Source organism: Grammomys surdaster, unplaced genomic scaffold (genome assembly GCF_004785775.1).
Source record: "Grammomys surdaster isolate TR1022 unplaced genomic scaffold, NIH_TR_1.0 125702, whole genome shotgun sequence".
In the NCBI taxonomy this organism is placed as follows: Eukaryota; Metazoa; Chordata; class Mammalia; order Rodentia; family Muridae; genus Grammomys; species Grammomys surdaster.
In genome coordinates, this window is record NW_021620537.1 from 2338757 (window position 1) to 2361011 (window position 22255).

The 22255-nt window shown below is 36.6% G+C and overlaps 1 protein-coding gene across 1 annotated transcript in view; it reads left to right on the forward strand.

Annotated features, from left to right (window-relative positions):
• The window catches only part of Pkn2 (protein kinase N2), a 95581-nt gene that overhangs the window by 63465 nt on the left and 9861 nt on the right, over nucleotides 1-22255 (forward strand). The window contains exons 7-16 of the mRNA XM_028788135.1: nucleotides 2633-2818; nucleotides 3723-3832; nucleotides 13144-13287; nucleotides 13598-13673; nucleotides 14335-14509; nucleotides 14712-14838; nucleotides 15273-15403; nucleotides 15558-15633; nucleotides 15711-15802; nucleotides 19664-19840. Of these exons, the coding sequence (XP_028643968.1) occupies nucleotides 2633-2818; nucleotides 3723-3832; nucleotides 13144-13287; nucleotides 13598-13673; nucleotides 14335-14509; nucleotides 14712-14838; nucleotides 15273-15403; nucleotides 15558-15633; nucleotides 15711-15802; nucleotides 19664-19840 (1294 nt within the window). The remainder of the gene's footprint in view (nucleotides 1-2632; nucleotides 2819-3722; nucleotides 3833-13143; nucleotides 13288-13597; nucleotides 13674-14334; nucleotides 14510-14711; nucleotides 14839-15272; nucleotides 15404-15557; nucleotides 15634-15710; nucleotides 15803-19663; nucleotides 19841-22255) is intronic.

Genomic DNA, 22255 nt, shown 5'->3' on the forward strand with positions numbered 1-22255 from the left:
GACCAGGCAGTCCTCTGCTGTATGTGTTGGGGGCCTCAGACCAGCTAGTGTATGCAAGGCAACTTTTTTAAAAAGATTATTTATTTGTATTCTTTTTTTATTCTTTGATTCTTTTTTGTTTGTTATTATATTTATTTACTTTTCAAATGTAATTCCCCTTCCCAGTTTCCCCTCCACAAACCCATCCTCTCTCCCCCCTGCTTCTATGAGGGTGCTCCCTCACCCACTCCTACCTCACAGCCCTAGCATCCCCCTACACTGGGGCATCCAGTCTTCACAGGACCGGGGGCCTTCTCTCCCATTGATGCCATATAAGGCCATTCTCTGCTACATATGCGCTGGAGCCATGGGTCCCTCCATGTGTACTCTTTGGTTGGTGGTTTAGTCCCTGGTAGCTCTGAGGGGTTCTGGCTGGTTGATATTAGTGTTCTTCCACTTCAGCTCCTTCAGTCCTTCCTCTAACTTCTCCATTGGGCTCCCCATGGTCAGTCCAATGGTTGGCTGCAAGATTGGTCAGGCTCTGGCAGAGCCTCTCAGGAGACAGCTATACCAGGCTCTTGTCAGAAAGCACTTCTTGGCATTCACAATAGTGTCTGGGCTTGGTGACTGTATATGGGATGGATCCCCAGGTGGGGCAATTTCTAGATGGTCTTTCTTTCAGTCTCTGTTCTACTCTTTGTCCCTGTATTTACTTTAGACAGGAGCAATTCTTGGTTAAAATTTTTGGTGGCCCCATCCCTTAACCGGAGGTTCTGCCTAACTTCTGGATATGGTCACTACAGGTTCTCTGAAGAAGGGGCAGGATCAGGTGTGGGAGGGGACTGGGAAGATGTACAGAGGGTCAGGAAATTGAACTGAGGTGTGTATCAGTGGGGGCTGGGGAACTGGGGGTAGCCATCAGAAAGGCCCAGATGCCAGGAAAGTAAGGGGGCTCCCAGGACCCAACGGGGATGACATTAGCTGAAATACCCAACAGAGGGGTGAAAGGATCTTTAATCACGTTTTACAGTCCAGTCTTCATGCCCCTCCCAGTCTGCCCCCTACTGCTCCACATTCCATACCTCTTCTCCTCATCTCCAAGAGGATATCCCTCCCACCACCGGACCTCCCCACTCCCTGGGGGCTCAAGTCTCTCAAGGGTTAGGTGCATCTTCTCTCAGTAAGACCAGACCAGGCAGTCCTCTGCTGTGAATGTGTCCGGGGCCTCACATCAGCTGGTGTATGCTGCCTGGTTGGTGGCTCAGTGTCTGAGAGATCCTGGGCGTCCAGGTCAGTTAAGACTGCTGGTCTTCCCATGGGGCTGTCCCCCTCCTCAGCTTCTTCCAGCTTTTCCCCAGTTCAACCACAGGGGTCCCCGGCTTTTGTCCATTGGTTGGTTGCTAGTATTTGCATCTGCCTCTTTCAGCTGCTTGTTGGGCCTCTTGGAGGGCAGCCATACTAGGCTCCTGTCTGCAAGCACACCACAGCATTAGTAACATTGTCAGGGGCCACTCCTTGAGCTGGATTCCAATTTGGGCCTATCACTGTACCTCCTTTATCTCATGCTCTTCTCTATTTTTGTCCCTGTAGTTCCTTCAGACAGGAACAATTCTGGGTCAGAGCTTTTGAATGTGAGATGACAACCCCGTCTTTCTGTGTTTTAGTGGTGATGTTTTTTTTTTTTTTTTATAACTGTGCACTACGTGCAGGCTATTCATTTAGAGGACAGAGAGGGCATCAGACAGTGCCAAACTGTAGTTACAACAGTTGTTTGCTATGTTGTGAGTGCTGGGAATTGAATCTTGGTCCCTCAAAGAACAATAAGTCTCTTAACTCATGGCCTATCTCTTCAGCTCTGAGGCAACATTTTGAATTATAAGCTTAGTCCAAGCAGTGACAAAGCCCTGTGTCCAAATAGCTTTAGTCACAGTTCCTTTTTTTTTTTTTTTAATTTGGAACACCTTTATTATTTACTTTTCTTAGAAAATTGGTTATTTTATTTTAATTATAACCAATAATTACTTGATTATTCTGTCAGAAAGGAAAATAAAATGTTAATTTTACATTTTAAATAGAATAGGAATGGTTTGTTTATGTATAAAACACAGTAATTTTCTATGTACCGTATAACTAGTACTGTGTAACTGTTAAGCACAGCTGTTATTCCCACTCAGAATTTTTTGTATCTAATCTGAATGCTAATATTTTAACTTTATTTTCCCCTCGTGTTCTCTAGCCATATAATTACATAATCTTTGATTATAAAAGAAATATTCTTATGTGTGTTTTTATGTAACTTACTTTGTGCCCTAGAGTTAGCTTTAGTGTATATTGGTCTTCTGTTGTTTTTAGTCTCCTATGTTACCCAGGCTGGACTAGAATGCTCTGTGAATCATAGGCTATCCCCAAAGGCCTTTTAAATTCTAGAGTAACAGGTATATCCTACCAATCTGACTGGTGCTGGTTTTTGCAGTTCACATAACTAAGGCTTTCCAATTGTTTAGATTAAGAAGAGTGGTACATTCCCCACAGATCCTCTGTAAAAAGAGTTTTTGTTATTTTAGCAAATCATCCCCTTTCTGAACAGATAACAGACATGGCTTTGTATGTTAATTACGATTGTTGTTCTTATAGCATATTTGTTTATTAACAGGTACTTTGGAAGTTCGTCTTATGGGGTGCCAAGATATCCTAGAGAATGTACCTGGACGGTCAAAAGCAACATCCGTAGCACTGCCTGGATGGAGTCCAAGTGAAAACAGATCGTCTTTTATGAGCAGAACTAGTAAAAGTAAAAGTGGAAGTAGTCGCAACCTCCTGAAAACTGATGACTTATCCAGTTCAGTAACCATGCTTTTTAAAATTATGCTGCACAGTTAAGGGCCTTATCATGGAGACAGGCATAAATGGGAAGTGTCCAACTAGGACCAAAAGATTTCAGTTGCCATTATTTTAAATTTTTAAAATTTATAATAGGAAACAAAAAACCTATATTTTACTCTATTGAAAATAAATGAGACTACATGATAAATAAAAGCATTTGAAAGAATGAAATGCTGAATATCACTCTTTTTATCAAAATGAAGAGCCACAGATACTGAGATTTTTTTTTTTCCTCCTGGTAGACTGCATCTTGGTTATTTCAGTGGTTTGGTGACCATTAAAAACTGAACTTTTGGTACCTAGCTAGTGGATGAGATATGTGCTGGAATAGATAGTGTCTGAGTTATCAGCTTTGAGAGTGGATGCAGTCAGTGTTTGGAAAAAGCAAGAAATTCAGGAGCATGTTGAGGATACCATCGTATACAATGATAAAGCATACCTAAACATATAGCCAGGAGGGAAGGCAAATGACAGACAGTTCAGCATTCTAGAGCGTAGCACTCTTGTGTTTAGAGGAAAAATGGGAAAGAATGAAAGTGAAGAATCGTTTGAGGCAATAATAATAATAATAATAATATCTAACAAATGTAGTAGAAGAATAGAGGACTAATATAGATATACTTATAAGCAGGGTAGGTTATATATTCTTAAATATGTAAAATAGCACTTAGTGTTTGTTTTTATCAAAATCAAAAGATAATTTAGCTGATACGAAAGAAAGCCAATTAAAATACAGTTCATTATTGATTATAAAAAAAAATCCTTTTCAAAGAGTCTTCAATTTCTTCATGCTATAAAGTAGTGATAATTGTCTTTTAACAGTTTGAAGTTTTTAACCAAATCTACAATTGTAATTACAGATGATGTTTGTGCTGTTTTGAAGCTAGATAACACTGTGGTTGGTCAAACTAGCTGGAAGCCCATTTCCAATCAGTCGTGGGACCAGAAGTTTACACTGGAACTAGACAGGGTAAGATGAGAACTTCTTAATTGAAAATACTGTAATTTTTGTTTATTCGAAGTCTTTAAGAAGTTTTGTTATTTTATTTTGTGTTTTGAGACAGGGTCTCACTAACTGCCCAAGAAGTTTATAAAGTTAGAAGCGTGTACATGTTTCTTATGTTTCTCATCTGAGAGATTGTATATAAATTTTTCTTTAAGACATAGGTACATATGTGATTGTTGCAAATAACTTTAGTATGCAATAATTAGAAAATATTTAGTTTATATCAACTAGAAATGTGGCAGTGGTGAAATCACCTTTTACAATATATGTCTGTGCTTTGGCCTTGTTTTGTATTCTTAATACAAAACACATAGTGATTGCATATTGAATAATGTTCAATCTATTCACTGCAGTGATTCTTCTGTTTCAAGATTTGTACTTATAACTTTGAATGGAGCTCTTACACTTCATTTTCCCAACTGTCAATGTATCAAAATGTCTCTTATAAATGATGTAAATAACTAGAATTTAGGCTGTGTCTCTGTAACAGAGGACAACACAGTATATTCCAATCTGCAGAGAACTTTATAGTAGATTTAAATCCATCCATTAGTCTAGAAGAAAAATACTCAGCCTTTATTACATGTTGAGCTAAAATAAAGTAATAGATTTTACTATTTAATGTGGAGATCAATGGTATCTATGCTATTTTAAAGTTACATATACCAGTGAAAACATGTATATGGTGGCTGTGGGAGTGCTGTCAATTACCTCTAGCTTCTATCTGTAAGGTGTTTTTCTAATTTATCTGATGTATCTTTAAAGTAAACATCCTTGTTCAGACTTTTATTGTCTCAATTATATCTCCCAGTTAACTTTTACAGATGTACAGTACTCACCATTTTACTAATCTAACGTGTACGCGAGCACCAGACTGATCTTCAGCAAATGCTTTCATCCTAGGATTTATTCTTAGTTCAGAATCATTCAGTCATTATGCTCTCCTATTTAATCAAATATTTATTGATTACTGTTGGATCCTGGGACTTCCAGGAGCAGATTGACAATGAACAACATGAACAAGTCTCTCGGGTTCTCTTAAGAATTTTCATTGGCTTTTCGGTAGCTATGTCAATAGTTGCAGGCTTTACTATTAACAACAGAGCTATGTGTAATAGTCGACTACCTCATTTCTGAGACATATCTTCATCCCAGTGATTCCATCTTAAAGATAACAACTTAGGTAACTAGACTAAGGTGTTTGTGCTTCATGGTAGTGTGCATGGAAAATTCATATAAAGAAACCTGACCTTAGAGTTTACGTGAAGAATAAATGTGAGGGAGAAGAGATGAAGGGCATGTACGTTGGTAGGTTTCTGTTCAAGAGATAGAACTATAAGGTAGGGAGAGAGGCAAAGCAGATTATAGGAGTAGGAATAGAAGAAACGTATGTGGAAAATGAAAGGCAAAGAGGATCTGAATCCATAGCAAGGAAATAAAAAAGAAAATGATATTACAAGAGTTTGAAAATAATTATTTTGGAGAAGGATAAGTTCTAGAGTTCCTCTGGTTAGAGATCATAAGTCAGTCCCATCCATCTGTAAGACCATTCTTTGTGTTTATACTCATTTGCTTATATGTGCCAGGCACTTTATAGGATATAGTTTATGGAGATACATAGCTGCAGTGTCTGTAACTCACATGCTTTTATTCACTGATTTTTATATTCTGTGCCAAGCATCATCCTCGATGCTGGAAGTAATTGGTCAAGACAGTCAGAGTCCTATAGAAAAAGATGATAAATAGTAAATACAGTTTAAAATCTGCACAGAAGTGAGGGACTAGAACTGTATTATAGGGGATCAGAAGTGACTAAAAAGAGCTGTATAACAAGAGATCAGAAGGGAGCTGTGTAACGGGATCAGCTAGATTACAGGATCAGAAGTGAGACACTATTGTACATAGAGGAAATTACACTTAACCTGAGACCTGGTGAGGGAAAAAGTAGACAGATTGCTAAGATCCAAAAAGTATTCCCAAAAAAGGAAGCAAGTAACTTTCTAACAAATGTAGGAGCTTGATGTATTTCCAGCAAAACAAGCCAACAAACCCCTGTGAGATAGAGGTATGGTGTAAAGTAAAACAACAGGGGCAAAGAGGTGCCACAATCCCAGTTACTTAGGGGTTATGAGGTGAGAGAAGAGTTGTTGCTGTTGTCTGTTTTGTGTTGTTGGGCTTTTTGTTTTGTTTTGTTTTGTTTTGCTTCGTTTGGACAGGGACTCACTTTTAGTTCAATTTGATCTCAAACATGCAGTCTCCTTGCCTTAGATTTCCAAGTGGTGCAGTTTCTCCCAATCAGAATAATGTTTCTTTAGCTTTAGCGATTGATTTGAATCTAATGAAAAATATTGTTTGAGTGATAGAAAGCTGAATAAATAGTTGAATGTTCCTTTCCCTGTCTCTGACAAGTTTCTCTTCTAGTCTTGGCTGTACTGAAACTTACTTTGTAGACCAGCTTGTCCTGAACTCAGAGATCTCTTTGCTTCTGCCTCCCAAGTGCATGTACCACCACGCCCAGCCAAATCTCATCTTCTTTTATTTCAAAGTCCACTTAACATAAATAAAATTCTATTGTAGGAATTTCATGCTTTGTGGAAAGATAAGGAAACTTAAGAAAGAGGCTAGGGATATGGGTCAGTTGTCAAACATTTGGCTACCACAAGTGTTTAAGAATATCAAAGGCTGGAGAGATGACTTAGCTATTAAGAGTGCATCCTACTCTTAGAGAACACACAAGTTTGGTTTCTAGCACACAAATGTTTGTGGTCTCCAACTTCAGAGGCTCTGAATCATCAATTTTCCTGATAGTGTCTATAATGAAGCTACCCTTAGTTCCATTCCTTATTGTCCTGAAATCTTATTTCTTATTCCTCCTGCCACCTATACCAACTTCATTTTTTGTGTCCTATGATTTTATTGTATGTATTCATATTCTTCCTATTGTTTAAAAAAAGCGTTTTTTTCTTTTACCCCTTCCTAGTTCTTTGGTAGGTTTCTCTTTCACAAAAATTTGAAAAAGATATTTATGCTCACGCACTAAGTTGAAGTTTCTATTATTGCTCTAAGTTCATAAAAAGACATGTGTAGTGTCCCATATAATTCTCAGTGATCTTATAAGATGTATACAGTTATTATAATTGTTTTAGAGATTTGTGTGATTTTGAGACTTTAAGATACTTTTCACAGACCCCACAGCAAAAAAGTGGCAGAATTTATACCAAGTTTTGCACAGAGCCAAGTATTTCTGAGGGGAAATCCTATGTTCTTTTTCACTATAATTAGCTAACTTGTTCTACATCTGCCCATTGTTTTGCTAGAGTAGATTTTCTTGATTGCAAGTACAGTAATAATAATAAAAAATAATGTGTTCTGAGATTAACTTAGGTGTTATGCCTGTATTCCTTTAACTCTCCCCAAATGGTTGATACTGTTGGGCATGTTTTATAGATGAGCAAACGGAAGCTGAGAGTAGCTACAGTGTCCTGTCCAAGTTTTCAAAAATGTAGAGTGTGGAACTAAGATTGGAGCCTATTTGTTATTCAAACATTTACTGAGTTTACAGTCATAAGATAATTAGTTTTAGTGCCCTTGTTTTTAACTGACTGCACTTGCCTGTTATGATTTAGCCCATGTATAACAAACTTTTAGTGCTAGCCTATAGCTTTCAATATAAAGATGTAATTACTTTTCAGATCAAGCAAAGCCCTTATGATTTGTGTCTCCCTTTTATCCTTATTTTCCCAAAAACATTAACTATTTGAAAGCATGACAATTAGCTTCCTCATCTTTTTCTCCATCATATAAGATATTCTATATTGATATTCACAAGTAGTAATAAATAGGAATAATTTATGCAAAAACAATTATTAAAACTGAAATAAAATAGTTAATAGTTAAGAATGATTCCTGCTCTCTAAAGCAGATGAATTTGCTTTCTAGCACCACACTCGGCTGCTCACAGCCACCTGTAACTTCAGTTCCAGGGGATCTTGCAACATTTATCTCGTGAGGGCACCTACACACATATATTTACATAAACACTCACACATATACACACACTCATGAATAAAAATAAAAAAGTTAAGATTTATTTTTATTTAAACACCTAAAAGCAGTTTCCCTCAGCCTTTATAGTTATTATTTCCCTTCATCATAGCTTGAGGATACAACATTGTTGATGCACTGATTCATAAATAGATTCCTGATAAACACACAGCAACTCTGGGGAGGAGGGCCCAATTTGATTTGAAATGTCTTCTTTCTTACATATTTCATCACATCCCATACAACTAACTCTGACTTAACTCTCCACATCTCATATGGTATTAGAAAATTCATTGCTCTAAATTGTTGTTACGGCATTTTGAAATGTCTTCTCTGTCTCTCTGGTCTTTAAATTTATACTTAGCACTGCTATTCATTACTATCAGAGAAATGAAAAAAAATTAGAAGTGTTTCTTGCATTAAAGGTCCTAAGATTGACAGGTTAAAAAAAACAATCATCTGTGGCAAATGAAAAAACTTCAAATCATTTCTTGGAATCATAAAGCTGAATTCTACTCACATGAGCTTGAATCCAAACTCTGAAAATAGATGAGGATATAAGCAGAATAGATAAGGGTATTCTGAGATAGAGAGAATAAAGTTGGTGTTAAAATGTTTAAAGAAATAATAAAAGTGTTTGAAAACTTGAATGATCCTGGATGATAAACCAGATAGGCAGAGTTTTAAACGAATAAAAGCATAGCTAGCCGGAAGCAGAAAATAAAGTGTGGTTGGCCACTAGTTGATGAATTCATTGCTCAGGTGCATGGGGAGGAGAACTAATAGAACATCATAAGAGCGGAGAATGTAATGTTTAAAAGTGAGGATGAGTTAAATGGCTCTGTGACAGAGCTAAAGAAGTTATGTTGAATATAACACAAAAAGTTTTTAAAATACTATAACGAAGACGTCAAGACACATGGACAGAACAAAAAAGCTAGTGCACTAAGTTCAGAATGAAGGAATGTAGGGAAGTCATTGTTTGAATTTTCCAGAGTCAGTTTAATTGTGAACTTCAGATTTGAGAGTTCAAGTTTCTAGCAGAATGAGTAAGACACCTACATCTAAAATGCAGAGAGAGGCTGGTTGGAGTACCATTATGACAAATGGATATTAAATCTGGCCTTGATGGAGGGAGTTGGGCTGCCATAAGGTGGAAAACCAATAGAAAAGTCTACCTACTGTTTCTTTTTTTGGGGGTGGGGGAAGTAGATTCAGGTTTAGAAGTGGAAGCAACAAGTATACAGTCATAAGACAGAAAAATGAGCTTGGAATAGAAGGAAGACTGTCAGACGTGTGTGGAGTGACATCAGAAGGAGATAGAGTCTTAAAAGACTTAAATAGTTTGTTTGTAGTTGTTTACCTGCTTCTTCTCCCCCTTTCTGTGCCAGGCTGACTTTTCAAGCATAAATCCTGTCCTTAGATTGTTTGCTTGATATAAAAACCCCACGGTTTCCTTGAAAAATCACTAAAGAACAATAAATAGATAATTGTTTATGTACCCTTGTAGAAATTTCACTTTCTTATGGATTTCAAAAACTGAATATTTTTTAACTTTAGCATAAATGAAACATTTTCCCTTTTGGTCTTTTTCTTTTTAGCAGTGGAAATTCATTCTCCTTAACTTGTAGCTCTCAAACTTTCCTAGTTTTGTGTCCCAGTATTTTTTTCATAGTGTCTCTATAGGCCAAAACATAAAAATAATCAACTCTCCCATGAGAGACATCGTCCATGTAATACCAACACTTAGTGGGCTGAGGTAGGAGAGTTCAAGGACAGTCTGGGATATGCACAGTAAGAACTGTCTCAGATACAAAACAATAAAGTAATTATTAATTGATATTTATGACCTAGAAAGTCAGTATTGGGGGCACAAGTGATAAATGTTTTTATTTAGCTATTATTTAATTTCAAGTAATAAATGGTCTGTCTATATATTGTATAATATATATTTTTTTTTCTAAAGTTTGGAATCAAATAGACCCTCATTTCTTCCACATCAATTTTGTGGGTTTTGTTGAAAAGGAAGTTTGGTGACTATTATTTCGTTGCATCATGGTAGAGGTGCAGTGCTAGTAGTGAAACTGCAGACTGCGGACCTGGAAGCTCTCCTGTGTCCCTCAAAGTTAGCAAGTCATTCGGGCGTTTCTCCTTCCTCATGCCAATTCCTTTATGCTAGATGTGCATTATTGTTTTTAAATTGTAATATAGTAAGTCCGTTACACTTTTACCTCAGCTACACAGACAGCTGACTCAGTGCCTCTTGTCTTTTATGTTCTAGCCACACAGACTCCTTATTCATACTCTGCAGTTTTCTTTGATTCTGAATTCAAATTCACAATAAAACAAAATGAAGCAGGAACTGGTGCAGTCAGCCAGTGTTGCCCATTATTACCTAACTCAGATGCGACTGCCCAATCCTTTTGAATTGTCCTTTTATGCTATCCAGATTACATTTTTCCTGTCATTTAAAATTCCCTGTAAGCGTTTGCTTTGCAGAACTCACCTGTGGTTTCCATTCTAGACAGTGCTGGCATCTCTTCATCTAGAAGCCATCGTTCTGTATGGTGCTTTCCACCTCACATTCTGTCTCTAGCCAACTTTCCTAAATGACACTTGCTGTTAGAGGTTAAAGAAACCTGACAATTCATGACATAAATTATATTGATAGTATATCTGGGTCATAGATAAACTTTCAGTTTGGGAAGGGTGTTCACAGGAACAGTGCAAAGTAGCAAAAAGTAAAAGTTCTTGTCTCTGAAGCCTTTTAGAACTCCGAGAGACTTATCTTAGCTCTGTAATTTCACAGGTTTCCATACCAAACCTCAGATTTCTAATTTATTTCAGTTTGAGATACAGACTAGACACAGGAGAAAGAGAAATCAATTAATGAGTTAGTTTTAATAGATTTGCTAGAATGGATAACAAAAAGTGAAGTGACTGGTCTGCCTTCCACACAGTCCCACCACTTCATCCATGTGAAGAACAAGCAGTAGTGACTCCGTCACTGGCATTTGTGCTTCTTCAGTCTGCTTCGTCTGTGACCCTCTGCTTCATAGGTCTTCTTGATCCTGGACAAGTCTTCCTGCTCAAAATGGTGGAGGAAGACAGAAGGCAGTAGACTTCCATTCCCCTGAAAACAAAATCTACATTACCAATCCTCAGCGTGTTCTTCCAGTTTTTTCCTAAAAACTACTTCAAGATATTTCAACTTTGCATACGTGTGCGTGTGCATGCATGGGTGCAGGTGCTCACAGGTGTGTGTCATGCAGACACTGCAAAGGGACGTCAGGGATCCTGTTCTATTATGTTCCACCTATTCCTTAGAGACAGGATTTGTCACTAAACATGGAGCTCATCATATTAGCTAGGCTGGCTAGCAAGTGGACCCCGTCAATCTTCCTGTTAGCCCTTCCCAGCCTTAGCACTGCAGTTACTGGCTCCCACAGCCACACTTGACAGCTCAGCTATTTGTGCCTGCAAGGCATGGGCTCTTACCCACTAAGCCATCTCTCCTCTAGCCCCTAAAATACTTACACTTCTAATGAATAGAATATGCATAGTATTAGTAATCAATTATGAATATACCACTGGTCATCTTAAAATACTTATATTCTCATGGTTTTAATTCCAAGGTATTTTTGCCATACTAATTGCCAGTCAGAAATGAGGTGAAGTCCTGGAATCACAGAAATTTTATTTTCTGATTCTTTTTCTGGCCAATAAGTCTGCATTGTCGCTATGACGAAACACATGAGAAAAATCATCTCAAAGGAGGAAAAGTTTTACTTTAGCTTATAGTTTTAGAGTTTGGGATTCATAGTCATTTGTCCCAGTTGTTTTTAAACTCAGCATGAAACATATCTATAATGGAAGCACATGAAAGAGGATGGCTGTTTACCTCCCAACAGCCAGAAACAAAGAAAGAAAGGATGGAATGCCAATATACCTCTGTACATGCCTAGGGACCTTCTTCCCCACTGAAGCCCCACCTCCTCAAGTTTCATTCATTTCCCTGAAGCTCTGCCATCACCTGGGATGAGCCTTCAGCATACTGAGCAGGGATGCTAGGGACGACTGACGCTTAAGATCACGGGATAATGGTACTTCTGCAGGTTCCGTTTTGACTCATGTTTATTTCATGTTGCAGTTGTATAAATGTTTTCATTTTCATCAACTAGTTTTATAATTTAAAGTCAAAATCTATTATGTGTACTAAGAATTTACATAATAAGATACTTATTTTCACAAATTGAAAATCTTTATATAAAAGAAATAATTTATTGTAGAACCTAAAGGCAAATACATACATATCGTATTGTGGGCGATCTGCATAATTCCTAAAAACAAAACAGTAGAAGAGTCTGGTGCTTTCTATTTAAAATGTACATAAATTATAACATTCCAGAAATCAGTTCATGACTTGATTCCAACGTATAAACTGTTGTCTAAGGTATATTTAGTAATAAGTTGTTAAAACTTTAAGTAGGTTTTCTTATGTAAACATTATTTCTGATGTTTTGACTATAGTATCTTGTGTGGTAATGCAATCATATATACTTAACTTGTCCTTATGGTCTGATTATTTAACTCACTGCTAATTTGCTTTTTCTAATGTCTTTTTTAGATTATAGTAAGTGAACATTTTTCTATATAAAATATGGGTTAAATACCCCAACCTCCACTTAACACAGACTGCTGTGCTCACCAGTATTACTGTTTCTTGGTAATCTTTTGAAAATTCGATGACTTGATGTTCTTACAGCAGTTATATACAGTATATGGCATAAGTGCAAAAGAAAGCCAAATTCTAGGCCCTCTCTGCCCGAGGGTGGGTCAAAGACATGGGTTTTCTGAGACACACAGTGAGACGTCTTAGCAGCAGGCCACTAGGCAACAGCATGTGGAGGAGACAAAGCTGAAAGATTGAGGTTCTAAGTGGAAGAGGAGTTTCTGTGATTATTGATTGTTCTCAGTGTGGGTTCTGGCCTTGACCTTTAGAAATGCATTAGCAGAGATTGTCTGAATATAAGTTTAAGTTAAAACTGGTAAGTTTGATAAAAGTAATATATAATTTAAAAACATTACAAAATTTTGTTTTAAATAGTGTGATTTTGGTGTGTAATTTGTTTATTGTATTTGTATTTCATATATTTGGTGATATTTTATTCAAGTGTGTGTCCAATGATGTCTTTTCTGTTTGTTTGTTGTTTTTTTTTTAATTATCTTAGTCACGTGAACTGGAAATTTCAGTTTATTGGCGTGATTGGCGATCTCTGTGTGCTGTAAAGTTTCTGAGGTTAGAAGATTTTTTAGACAACCAGCGGCATGGCATGTGTCTCTATTTGGAACCACAGGGTACTTTGTTTGCAGAGGTAATACATGTGTTTTATTTAATGTGTGTAACTACAGTAGAATGTATGTGTTAACAGCATGATGTAGAAGTGGCAAGAGTGTTAGGCTAAGAGACAGATATCTCGAACTCTTGACTGCTCTGCTTCATTAGGACGTGACCTTGAGGAAAATCCTGTTTCCTGTCTAGGTCTGTGCTCTCATCTGGTCAGTGAAGGACTTGGACTGAGTTGTAGCTAAGATGCCTTAAGTCCTCCAGCTTAGGAGTCTAGTGGATTGTAGGAGCCATAGCCCATTACAGTGTCGATGTCAATTTGTGTTTGTTTATTGCAGGTTACTTTTTTTAATCCAGTTATTGAAAGACGACCAAAACTCCAAAGACAAAAGAAAATTTTTTCAAAACAACAAGGTAATTACTAAGGATCAAGCGCAGTATTTTATTTGTAGAAAAATCCAGCTGTCATTTTGAAAGACATTGTGATTTCATTCTTCTTAGTTGTTCATTTCTCACAATTTTAAAGGAGGTTTTAAACATATCCTTAAGTGGAATAACAGATTCCATTACTCTATGTCTTTCTTTTGTTTTCAGACAGTCTAGTAGCCCATGTGACCTCAAAGTCTTTAAGGATGACCTTAAAATGATCCCCCTGCCTCTGTCTCCCAAGTGCTTGGACTATGGACATGCAGCACTCTGCCTGACTTTTCATTGAACTTCAGTAACAATCAACTTGTCTTCTCATCTCCCAGCCACTCTGCTCTCTGAGCTTATTTGAACAAACTCAGATATCACTAAGACCTGTTGTTTGTTATCACAGATGACTTAAACTTTATCCACATGGAATATGAGAGTTAAGAATTCAAATTCTTAATCTATTTTTAAAAGCTATTCATGCTGTTTACACTAGCTTTTAATAGAAGACAAAATAGTTAAAAACTAGATTTTAAGTTACAAATTATATTTGTTCTTCATAAATTATAAACTGATGAATTATGAATTTTTTTTAATTATGGCTTTCAGTAATGTATAAAGAAATTACTTATCCTGCTTTCATTATTCACTATGTCTACAGGCAAAACATTTCTCAGAGCTCCTCAAATGAATATTAATATTGCCACTTGGGGAAGGCTAGTGAGACGAGCTATTCCCACAGTAAATCATTCTGGCACGTTCAGCCCTCAGACTCCTGTGCCCGCTACAGTGCCAGTGGTTGATGCACGCATTCCTGAACTAGCACCTCCAGCCAGGTACTTGTCTTAGAAGGCTTGAGTATATCTCACATAGCCATTGCTATAATGTCTAACGTGTGTTACAATTGCGTTTGGCCCCAGTCTTTCCAAGTAGAATTGCAAAACTATTGCTCCTTATTTAAAAGAAGTTAGTTTGCTTTTATTTTTAAAAGGAAAGACTTTGATTGAAGTTTTGGTAAATTGCTTTGTTTTCTATAAGTGATTCTACAGTAACCAAATTGGACTTTGATCTTGAACCTGAACCTCCTCCAGCCCCACCTCGTGCTTCTTCCCTTGGAGAGATAGATGAATCTTCTGAATTGAGAGTTTTGGATATACCTGGACAGGCAAGACATTCTAAACATTCCTTGTACAATTTCTTCTTAAAATAAAACCATTATAGTGGCTAAAGTGTACATTTCAATTAAAATTATCAGTATGAAGTATGGATTTATGGTTTTCTGCTTCCTTTATGTTTGTATTTTATGAGTAAATTTTCTCAGGTAGATGAAATTGATAGGGATAGCCCTTTTTTCCTGTTGGAACACTGTTATCATTGGTCTCTGTATTCTCAGAGGGCAAAAGGAATGCAATGGGTTGCAAGCATTAGAAGAAGATGTGTTTGGAGGGGGGGAGCTGTTTGTTTGTTTGTTTAACAATAAGAACAAATGAGCCAATCTGAAACTTTTTCTCAAATACTTTTGGAATTACCTCTCTAACTTTTATCAAATAATTTGTTTACTCAAATGTCCTAGTTTAATGAGCACTTGATATTTTACAGGGTTCAGAAACTGTTTTCAATATTGAGAATGACAGAAATAACATGCGCCCAAAATCCAAATCTGAGTATGAGCTTAACATTCCTGACTCAGGTCGAAGCTGTTGGGGTGTTGGAGAGCTTGAGGACAGGAGGTAAGGGAGGAGGAAGAGGAGGAAGAGGAGGAGGAGGAGGAGGAGGAGGAGGAGGAGGAGGAGGAGGAGGAGGAGGAGGGAGTCGTACCTCTTCATGGCTGGCTGGTGTCTATTCTTGAGGTGATCACCTCCTTTTTAATCATTATTGTTTCAGATCTCAACAGAGATTTCAATTCAGTCTACAAGACTTCAGGTGTTGTGCTGTCTTGGGCAGAGGACACTTTGGAAAGGTAATCTGTCAGCACTTTAGAAATACATACAGGATTAGAAATTCAAATAGAACTCAATTATTTTACTCTTATTTCAGGTGCTGTTGGCGGAATATAAACACACAAATGAAATGTTTGCAATAAAAGCCTTAAAGAAAGGAGACATTGTGGCACGAGATGAAGTAGACAGGTCAGTTTTTAAAAATGTTTGTCCTTGTGGTTAGAGATTAAGAGAGTAGACAGTAGTAGATCTGAGTTCCTAGAAATATTTGATGATGCTAAATGTATCTTCTATGACAAAAATAGACATTAATTAAGTGCTGCTTTTCTTTTCAGTCACTTCTTTTCCTTAAGCCAGGTTTGTTAATACCAAATAAAGACAGGGAAATGTTTAATTCCATTAAATTTTAATAAGTTGCAATGTTTATAAAGTATTAAAATGGAACTGTTACTGATTTGTGACTATAAAACTAATCACATTTTAGCCTGGGAAGCTGATAAAATATCATTTCCTGATAATCCACAAGTAATTCAATGGCTAATATAGTCTGCTTTTTGAAATATGCCATTATGAATTTTCCCTTCTGTGTTTTAAAAATTATAGTTATTGGGGAAAGGATTGTTGGAAGGGGTGACTGGGAGGGGGGCAGTGAGCAGGCGTATGTCATACATGTTGAGACCAAAAATAGCGTATCGCCATGTGAGTCCTGGGGATCAAATTCAAGTTGTTGGTCTTCTCAGCAAACAATGTTTTCTGCTGAGCCATCTTGCTAGAGTTCCCTTTGTGTTTTTCTTCTTAAAATCCATTCTTTTTTCCTTTTTTTTTTCTATTTTTTTTTTCTTCCAGTTAGGGAGTTTCTACATAGTCTCTCCTAGAACTCACTGTATTTGATGAGACTAGCCTCAAACTCGCAGAGATCCACCTGCCTATGTGTCCCACTATTTCTGGGTTCAAAGGTGTGCACCCTAATGCCCAGCTTAAATTCCATCATCATCACTATTATAATCATTGTGTATGAGGGTTTCTTCTGTACCATGTGCTTGCAGTGCATATTAAGGTCAGTAGTAGAGGGTGTTGGATTCCTGGGGACATGAGTTACAGACAACTGTGAGCTGCCATTGGTAACAAGAATTGAACTTGAGTTCTTTGGGGAAACCAGTGCTCTTAATGACTGAGCCAGTGCTCTTAATGTCACTTTGTGTTATTTTTTTATTTTTTATTTTTTTAGTATAGAGCCTTCCAAAGAGTTTAATAATGGTAATTATCATGGATACATCTTTATATGGCTATTAAAATAAAAGGACTTTAGGAATAAAAGATTCAAATTCAAGAGTATATTTTAATATGATTCACATACACATATGTGGAATTATTTTATGAAAATGACATGTTTATCAGAAAACCTGTCCTGTGATATTTAGTAGTGTTGTTTTAGACCACTAAGAATCTTCCTTGAGAGTAGTCCTGCAGAGACTGGACAGATGCTCAGCTGTGAGGAGCATGTGACTTCCAGAGGACCCAGGTTTGGTTGCCAAGTCCCATGTCAAGCAACCCTGAAAGTAACTCGAGTTTCAAGAGTCCGACTTTCTTAACTTCCACAAGCCTCTGGACATACATAGTTCATGTAAACTCACAGAAGTACACACCTATGCCTGAAAACTAATAAATGTATCTTTTAAAAAATAGAACTACTTGTTTTCTAGAACAATTAGAAGCTAGTTATATTATGGGCATCCATAATCTAAAGAAAAATCTAAAACTTGAAATGCTCAAAATCTGAATTAACTAAAGATGTGATGCCAAAATATACAAATATTTCATATACAATTATTTAAAATATTGTAAAATTACTTTTGTAGATTTTTGATGTAAGGTACATTTAAAGCATAAATAAATTTTATATTGAGACCTGGGACCTATTGCTGTGCTATATGTCTCATTACGTGTGATCAGAAACAGCTCTGGCCTCAAGCACTTCAGACAAAATGTATTTAATCTATACTGTTATGTTATCCTGATGGCATATGTAGCTATTTGTTACATTGTTACTACTTTGAACCAGATCATTTTAAAAAGATACTTTCTAATTAACTCCAGGGGAATAATCCTAATGCCATAAATCCAAACGTATAGGTCAAGAGGCTAGAACCAAAGCCAGATTCTAGGCCATTACCCCTGGTGAAATTGAACCTAGCTTTAAATAAAAATTGACAAGTGACCCAAATTATTTCAGTTTTTAAACTTTCTAGTTTTGAGTAACATGGAAACAGATCTCACATGTGAAAACCAAAAAGGAGATTCGGAAGTACTAAATAAAGCACACTTTTGGAGAAATTTAGGGAAAGAGTACAAAAAAGGTAATTTTAAAATGTTATCATGGCTAGAAGAACTCATGAAAAAGAATCCACTCAAGAAATAGAGCAGTTGGTGCTGGAGAGATGACTCCATGGTTAAGAGCACTGGCTGTTCTTCAAGGAGCTGGGTTCAACTGAAGAACTTGGTGGCTCACAAGTGTCTGTAACTTCAGTTCCAGGGGATCCAGCACCCTCACACAGGCATACATACACACCAATGCCCATGAAATAAATAAATAAATCTTTTTTTTTTTAAAGGCCAGAATATATTTTAAATGATATATAATTTGAAAGTATTGAATATTTGAATAAGGATGAATTGTTGTGTATTTTAAGTTTTCAAGTCATTTATAATTTATTGATACTCAGAGAAAATACTTCATCTTTTGTGATGGCTGGTTAGCTTCTGGTTGGTTGGTTGGTTGGTTGGCTGGTTGGTTGGTTGGTTTTTTGAGACAGGTCTCTCTCTCCACATAGCCCTGGCTCTCATGGAACAATTCACTATACAAACCAAGCTGTCTTCCAGCTTACAGAGATCTGACTGGCTCTGTGTTTCAAGCGCTGTGATTAAAGATGTGTATCATCACACCTGGCAACTCTATCATGTTTTAAAAATTCCCCAAAGGAAATAATAGTACTATATGTTTCTACTATCAGTAGTTTACCTTAGCGTTTGGAATGCCACAGTGTCATGTGGAACAATAAAAATCAAAGTGTAAGCATTTAAAAATACTTTAGGATGCTGATGACCGCAATCATGTGTGAGTGTACCCATGGAGGTCAGAGAAGTTTATGGTGTTATTTTTACCCTCCAACCTTAAGCCCTTACATTCCAGGCATTGGACTCAAGTAGCTAGTCACCACTGAGACATCACACTGGCTTTGACTTCTTTATTTTAAAATAAAGTATTAACGCTTTTTAAAAAGAATATCAATTTTTTTTATTCTAAGTTTCAATAGAAATGAAGCTTGCTTAGTATTAGAAATTTATATTGTTTCTCAGCAAGGTTTATCTATTGGCCCTTATTTTGATCAGGCACTAAACATTAACAAGCTAACTCAGGCTTCATTTGAATAATACTTGACCTAGTTTTCTTTTACTTTGAGTTTTAAGTAAAATTAATTTATTAAACACTTTCAGGAGAAAAAAAATCATTTTGCTTTTGCTGTTTAGGCAACATAAATATTCCACATTCAAGGAGTTTTGCCATGTTCCTTTTAAGAATTAATCCTTTTGTTATGGGGCTTGCTACAGACATTTCTATGATAGCACAGAAAATCGTGTGGTTCTCAAAAGGGTTTCTTTTTGAAACATATTGTAGAATTCTCTTTGTTTTCCAGTCAGTCTTTTAGATTAAATTTTTATAAGTATATCAGTGTCTCTCAGCATCCCATTTGTGAGTTAAAAATTAGAATACTCTAGTTGATGAATTATAAATGTTGTCCTTGAAATTACCATGGTCATGAACTTTATTTATTATGGGGTTTCAATAAATAAATACCTATAATAACTAGTTATAACTAGTTATAAAATAACTATAACTAGTAATTATAATTAATATAAATTTACATTTATAATAATGTAATATCAAATAGAACATTTCTTATAATATTTCAAAAGATATTTTTATAATTTTTTAAATTCATAAAAGTTTGAAATTTTATTTCAGGGTTTGGTAATTGTTTTTTCTTTCAGCCTGATGTGTGAAAAACGAATTTTTGAGACTGTGAATAGTGTGAGGCACCCGTTTCTAGTGAACCTTTTTGCATGTTTCCAAACAAAAGAGCACGTTTGCTTTGTGATGGAGTATGCTGCCGGCGGGGACCTGATGATGCACATCCATACTGATGTCTTCTCTGAGCCCAGGGCTGTGTGAGTATGAGTGTCTGTCTCACTCCTCTCAACTCCTGCCTTTCTGGGACTAAAAAAAGCTTACATCCTTGGTTCTTCTCTAATGGAATATAAGGCCTGTAAGAAATATTAGAGTTTTTTGGTTTTTTGCTGAATCCTGTTTTATATTTATTTTTGTTTTGTCCATGTTGAAAATTTCATGAGTTATCATTATTTCACACTTGATAATTTAGATTCAGTTGAGATTACAGTTAGATTATTTTTATATTAGCTATTAGCTTTCTTCCTACAGAATGGTATCCGAGAATACTAACTTTAAAGGTAAATTATACTCAAAGTACAATAAATTTTTAAAATATAGAAAACTTGGTATTTCTTATTTATTTAAAATATTTATATGTGTATTTTAAAAGGTAAGTCTCTGCTTAACCATATTGCTCAAAGAATGTTAAAAAACTAGTATAGGTTGAGTGCCTATTGCACAAAATGCTTGAAGCCAGAGTGTTTTAGACTTTTGGTTTTTGAGATTTTAAAATTTGGCCAAATATTTCAATTCACCAATCACAAAATTCTCCAACTTCTGTACTTTTCTTCCCCTCTAAGGTCTCCCTATACTATGCAGGCTATCCTTAAACTTGGTGTGTATCCTAGGCTGGCCTCAAAAGTCATAGCTGTCATCCTCCCAAGTTTTAAGATTGTAGGTGTATACCACTCCACACGTAAACTTTCTGAATGTTGTGTTAGAGCCTTTTATATTTCAGATTTGGGGGTTAGGAATAATCACCCTATATTCTTAGTGCCTCCAAGAAGAGAGATGGAAAGGAGACTTCCGCAGAAACCATTTTTGTAGTTAAACCAAACTTTATGTTAAAGTTAGCTTATTCAAGCATTTTAGATTATTGTTCTATTTTATATATATATGTACTTTTTTAGGTTTTTCGAGACAGGGTTTCTCTGTGTAGTCCTGGCTGTCCTGGAACTCACTCTGTAGACCAGGCTGGCCCCGAACTCAGAAATCCGCCTGCCTCTGCCTCCCAAGTGCTGGGATTAAAGGCATGCGCCACCACTGCCTGGCTTATATTTTTGACATAGAGGAAACCTAGGAAAGTTCTCCCATTCATCCTGCATGCTAAGATCAAGATTACATCTTTACCCCAATCTCTTCCCTAGTCACTGAGCTGTTGATAGTACCCAGCTCTGGACCAGGTTTTACCATTTGTAAGGCTCATAAAAATGTCAACTAGCATCTCAAGTTGCTTTTCCTCTCTGTGTTTCTACCATTTCCCAGGACTGCTTCTCTTCCAGCTCTCCTCACCTTACTAAGAAGCAAGCTTATCTTCTCTGATGTTCAAGCCAGACTGCAGAGGGCCGTTCTCAGTTCTTTATCTCTCACCTATAGCATACATGCCTTTAGGAAGTCAGTCAGTTCTCCCCACAGTAGTCTCAAATCATTATAACAGAAAGCCCAAAAGGAGCTTATTGATTTTTTTTTTCTTTTGAGTTATCTTGTTTATTATATCAACTGACATTCCTAAGGAAGTTCACTTTTACACATTTAATTTTCCATGTAAGTGTTAGAGGTGTGGTGTCAGAGCTTTCAGTTTTCAGTTGGAAAAGCAGGAATTAATGGTAATGTATAGGAAAGTGTTTCAAAAGCAAGTTGAGTAGTAGTAAGTCATTAATTATCTATTTTTTAAGTAGTTAATGCTTGAAAGGTTTTCCTTTATTTTTTGTCTGAGTGCCTACATGTATGTATGTGCATTTCATGCACACAGTGCCCATAGAAGGCAGAAGATGGAGTAGGATCTCTTTAGGTACTTTAAAAATTTTAAGGTGGAGGGCGAATGTATTCTGTATTCAGGAGATGGTCACAGACGGATCCCGACTTTAGGGCAGCCTGAACTACATTCATAGTACCTTTATTGAACAAAGCATATGAAAATATACCATAAAACATACACAATTGGGTTAAGAGCACTGACTGTTTTTCCAGAGGTCCTGAGTTTAAATCCTAGCAACCATATGGTGGCTCACAACCATCCATAATGAGATCTGATGCCTCTTACGGGGTGTCTGAAGACAGCTATGGTATACTTACATGTAATAAATTTTAAGAAAACATACAAAATAAAAAGCATAAAAGCATATTAAGTAGGTATTTACCCAAATGGGAATAACTTTTTATTTTGTATGTTTGATTTTGATTTTAAAGAAATAAAAAAAAAAAGCTCTTTTTAGCTTGCTGTCTGCTCTGCTTCCCCAGCTCCCACCCTGTGCGTTACCAGAGCTGACTCTGCACAAGTTGTTAGACAAGCAGTGTCCGTGCCACTGTTGTTTTTCTCTCAGAGATAGTGGCCTGTACTTGCTAACAAAGCTGCTGCTTTGCTCCCCTTCTCTCCATCTCTGCACATACTGTAACTCCTTCTCTCCATCTCT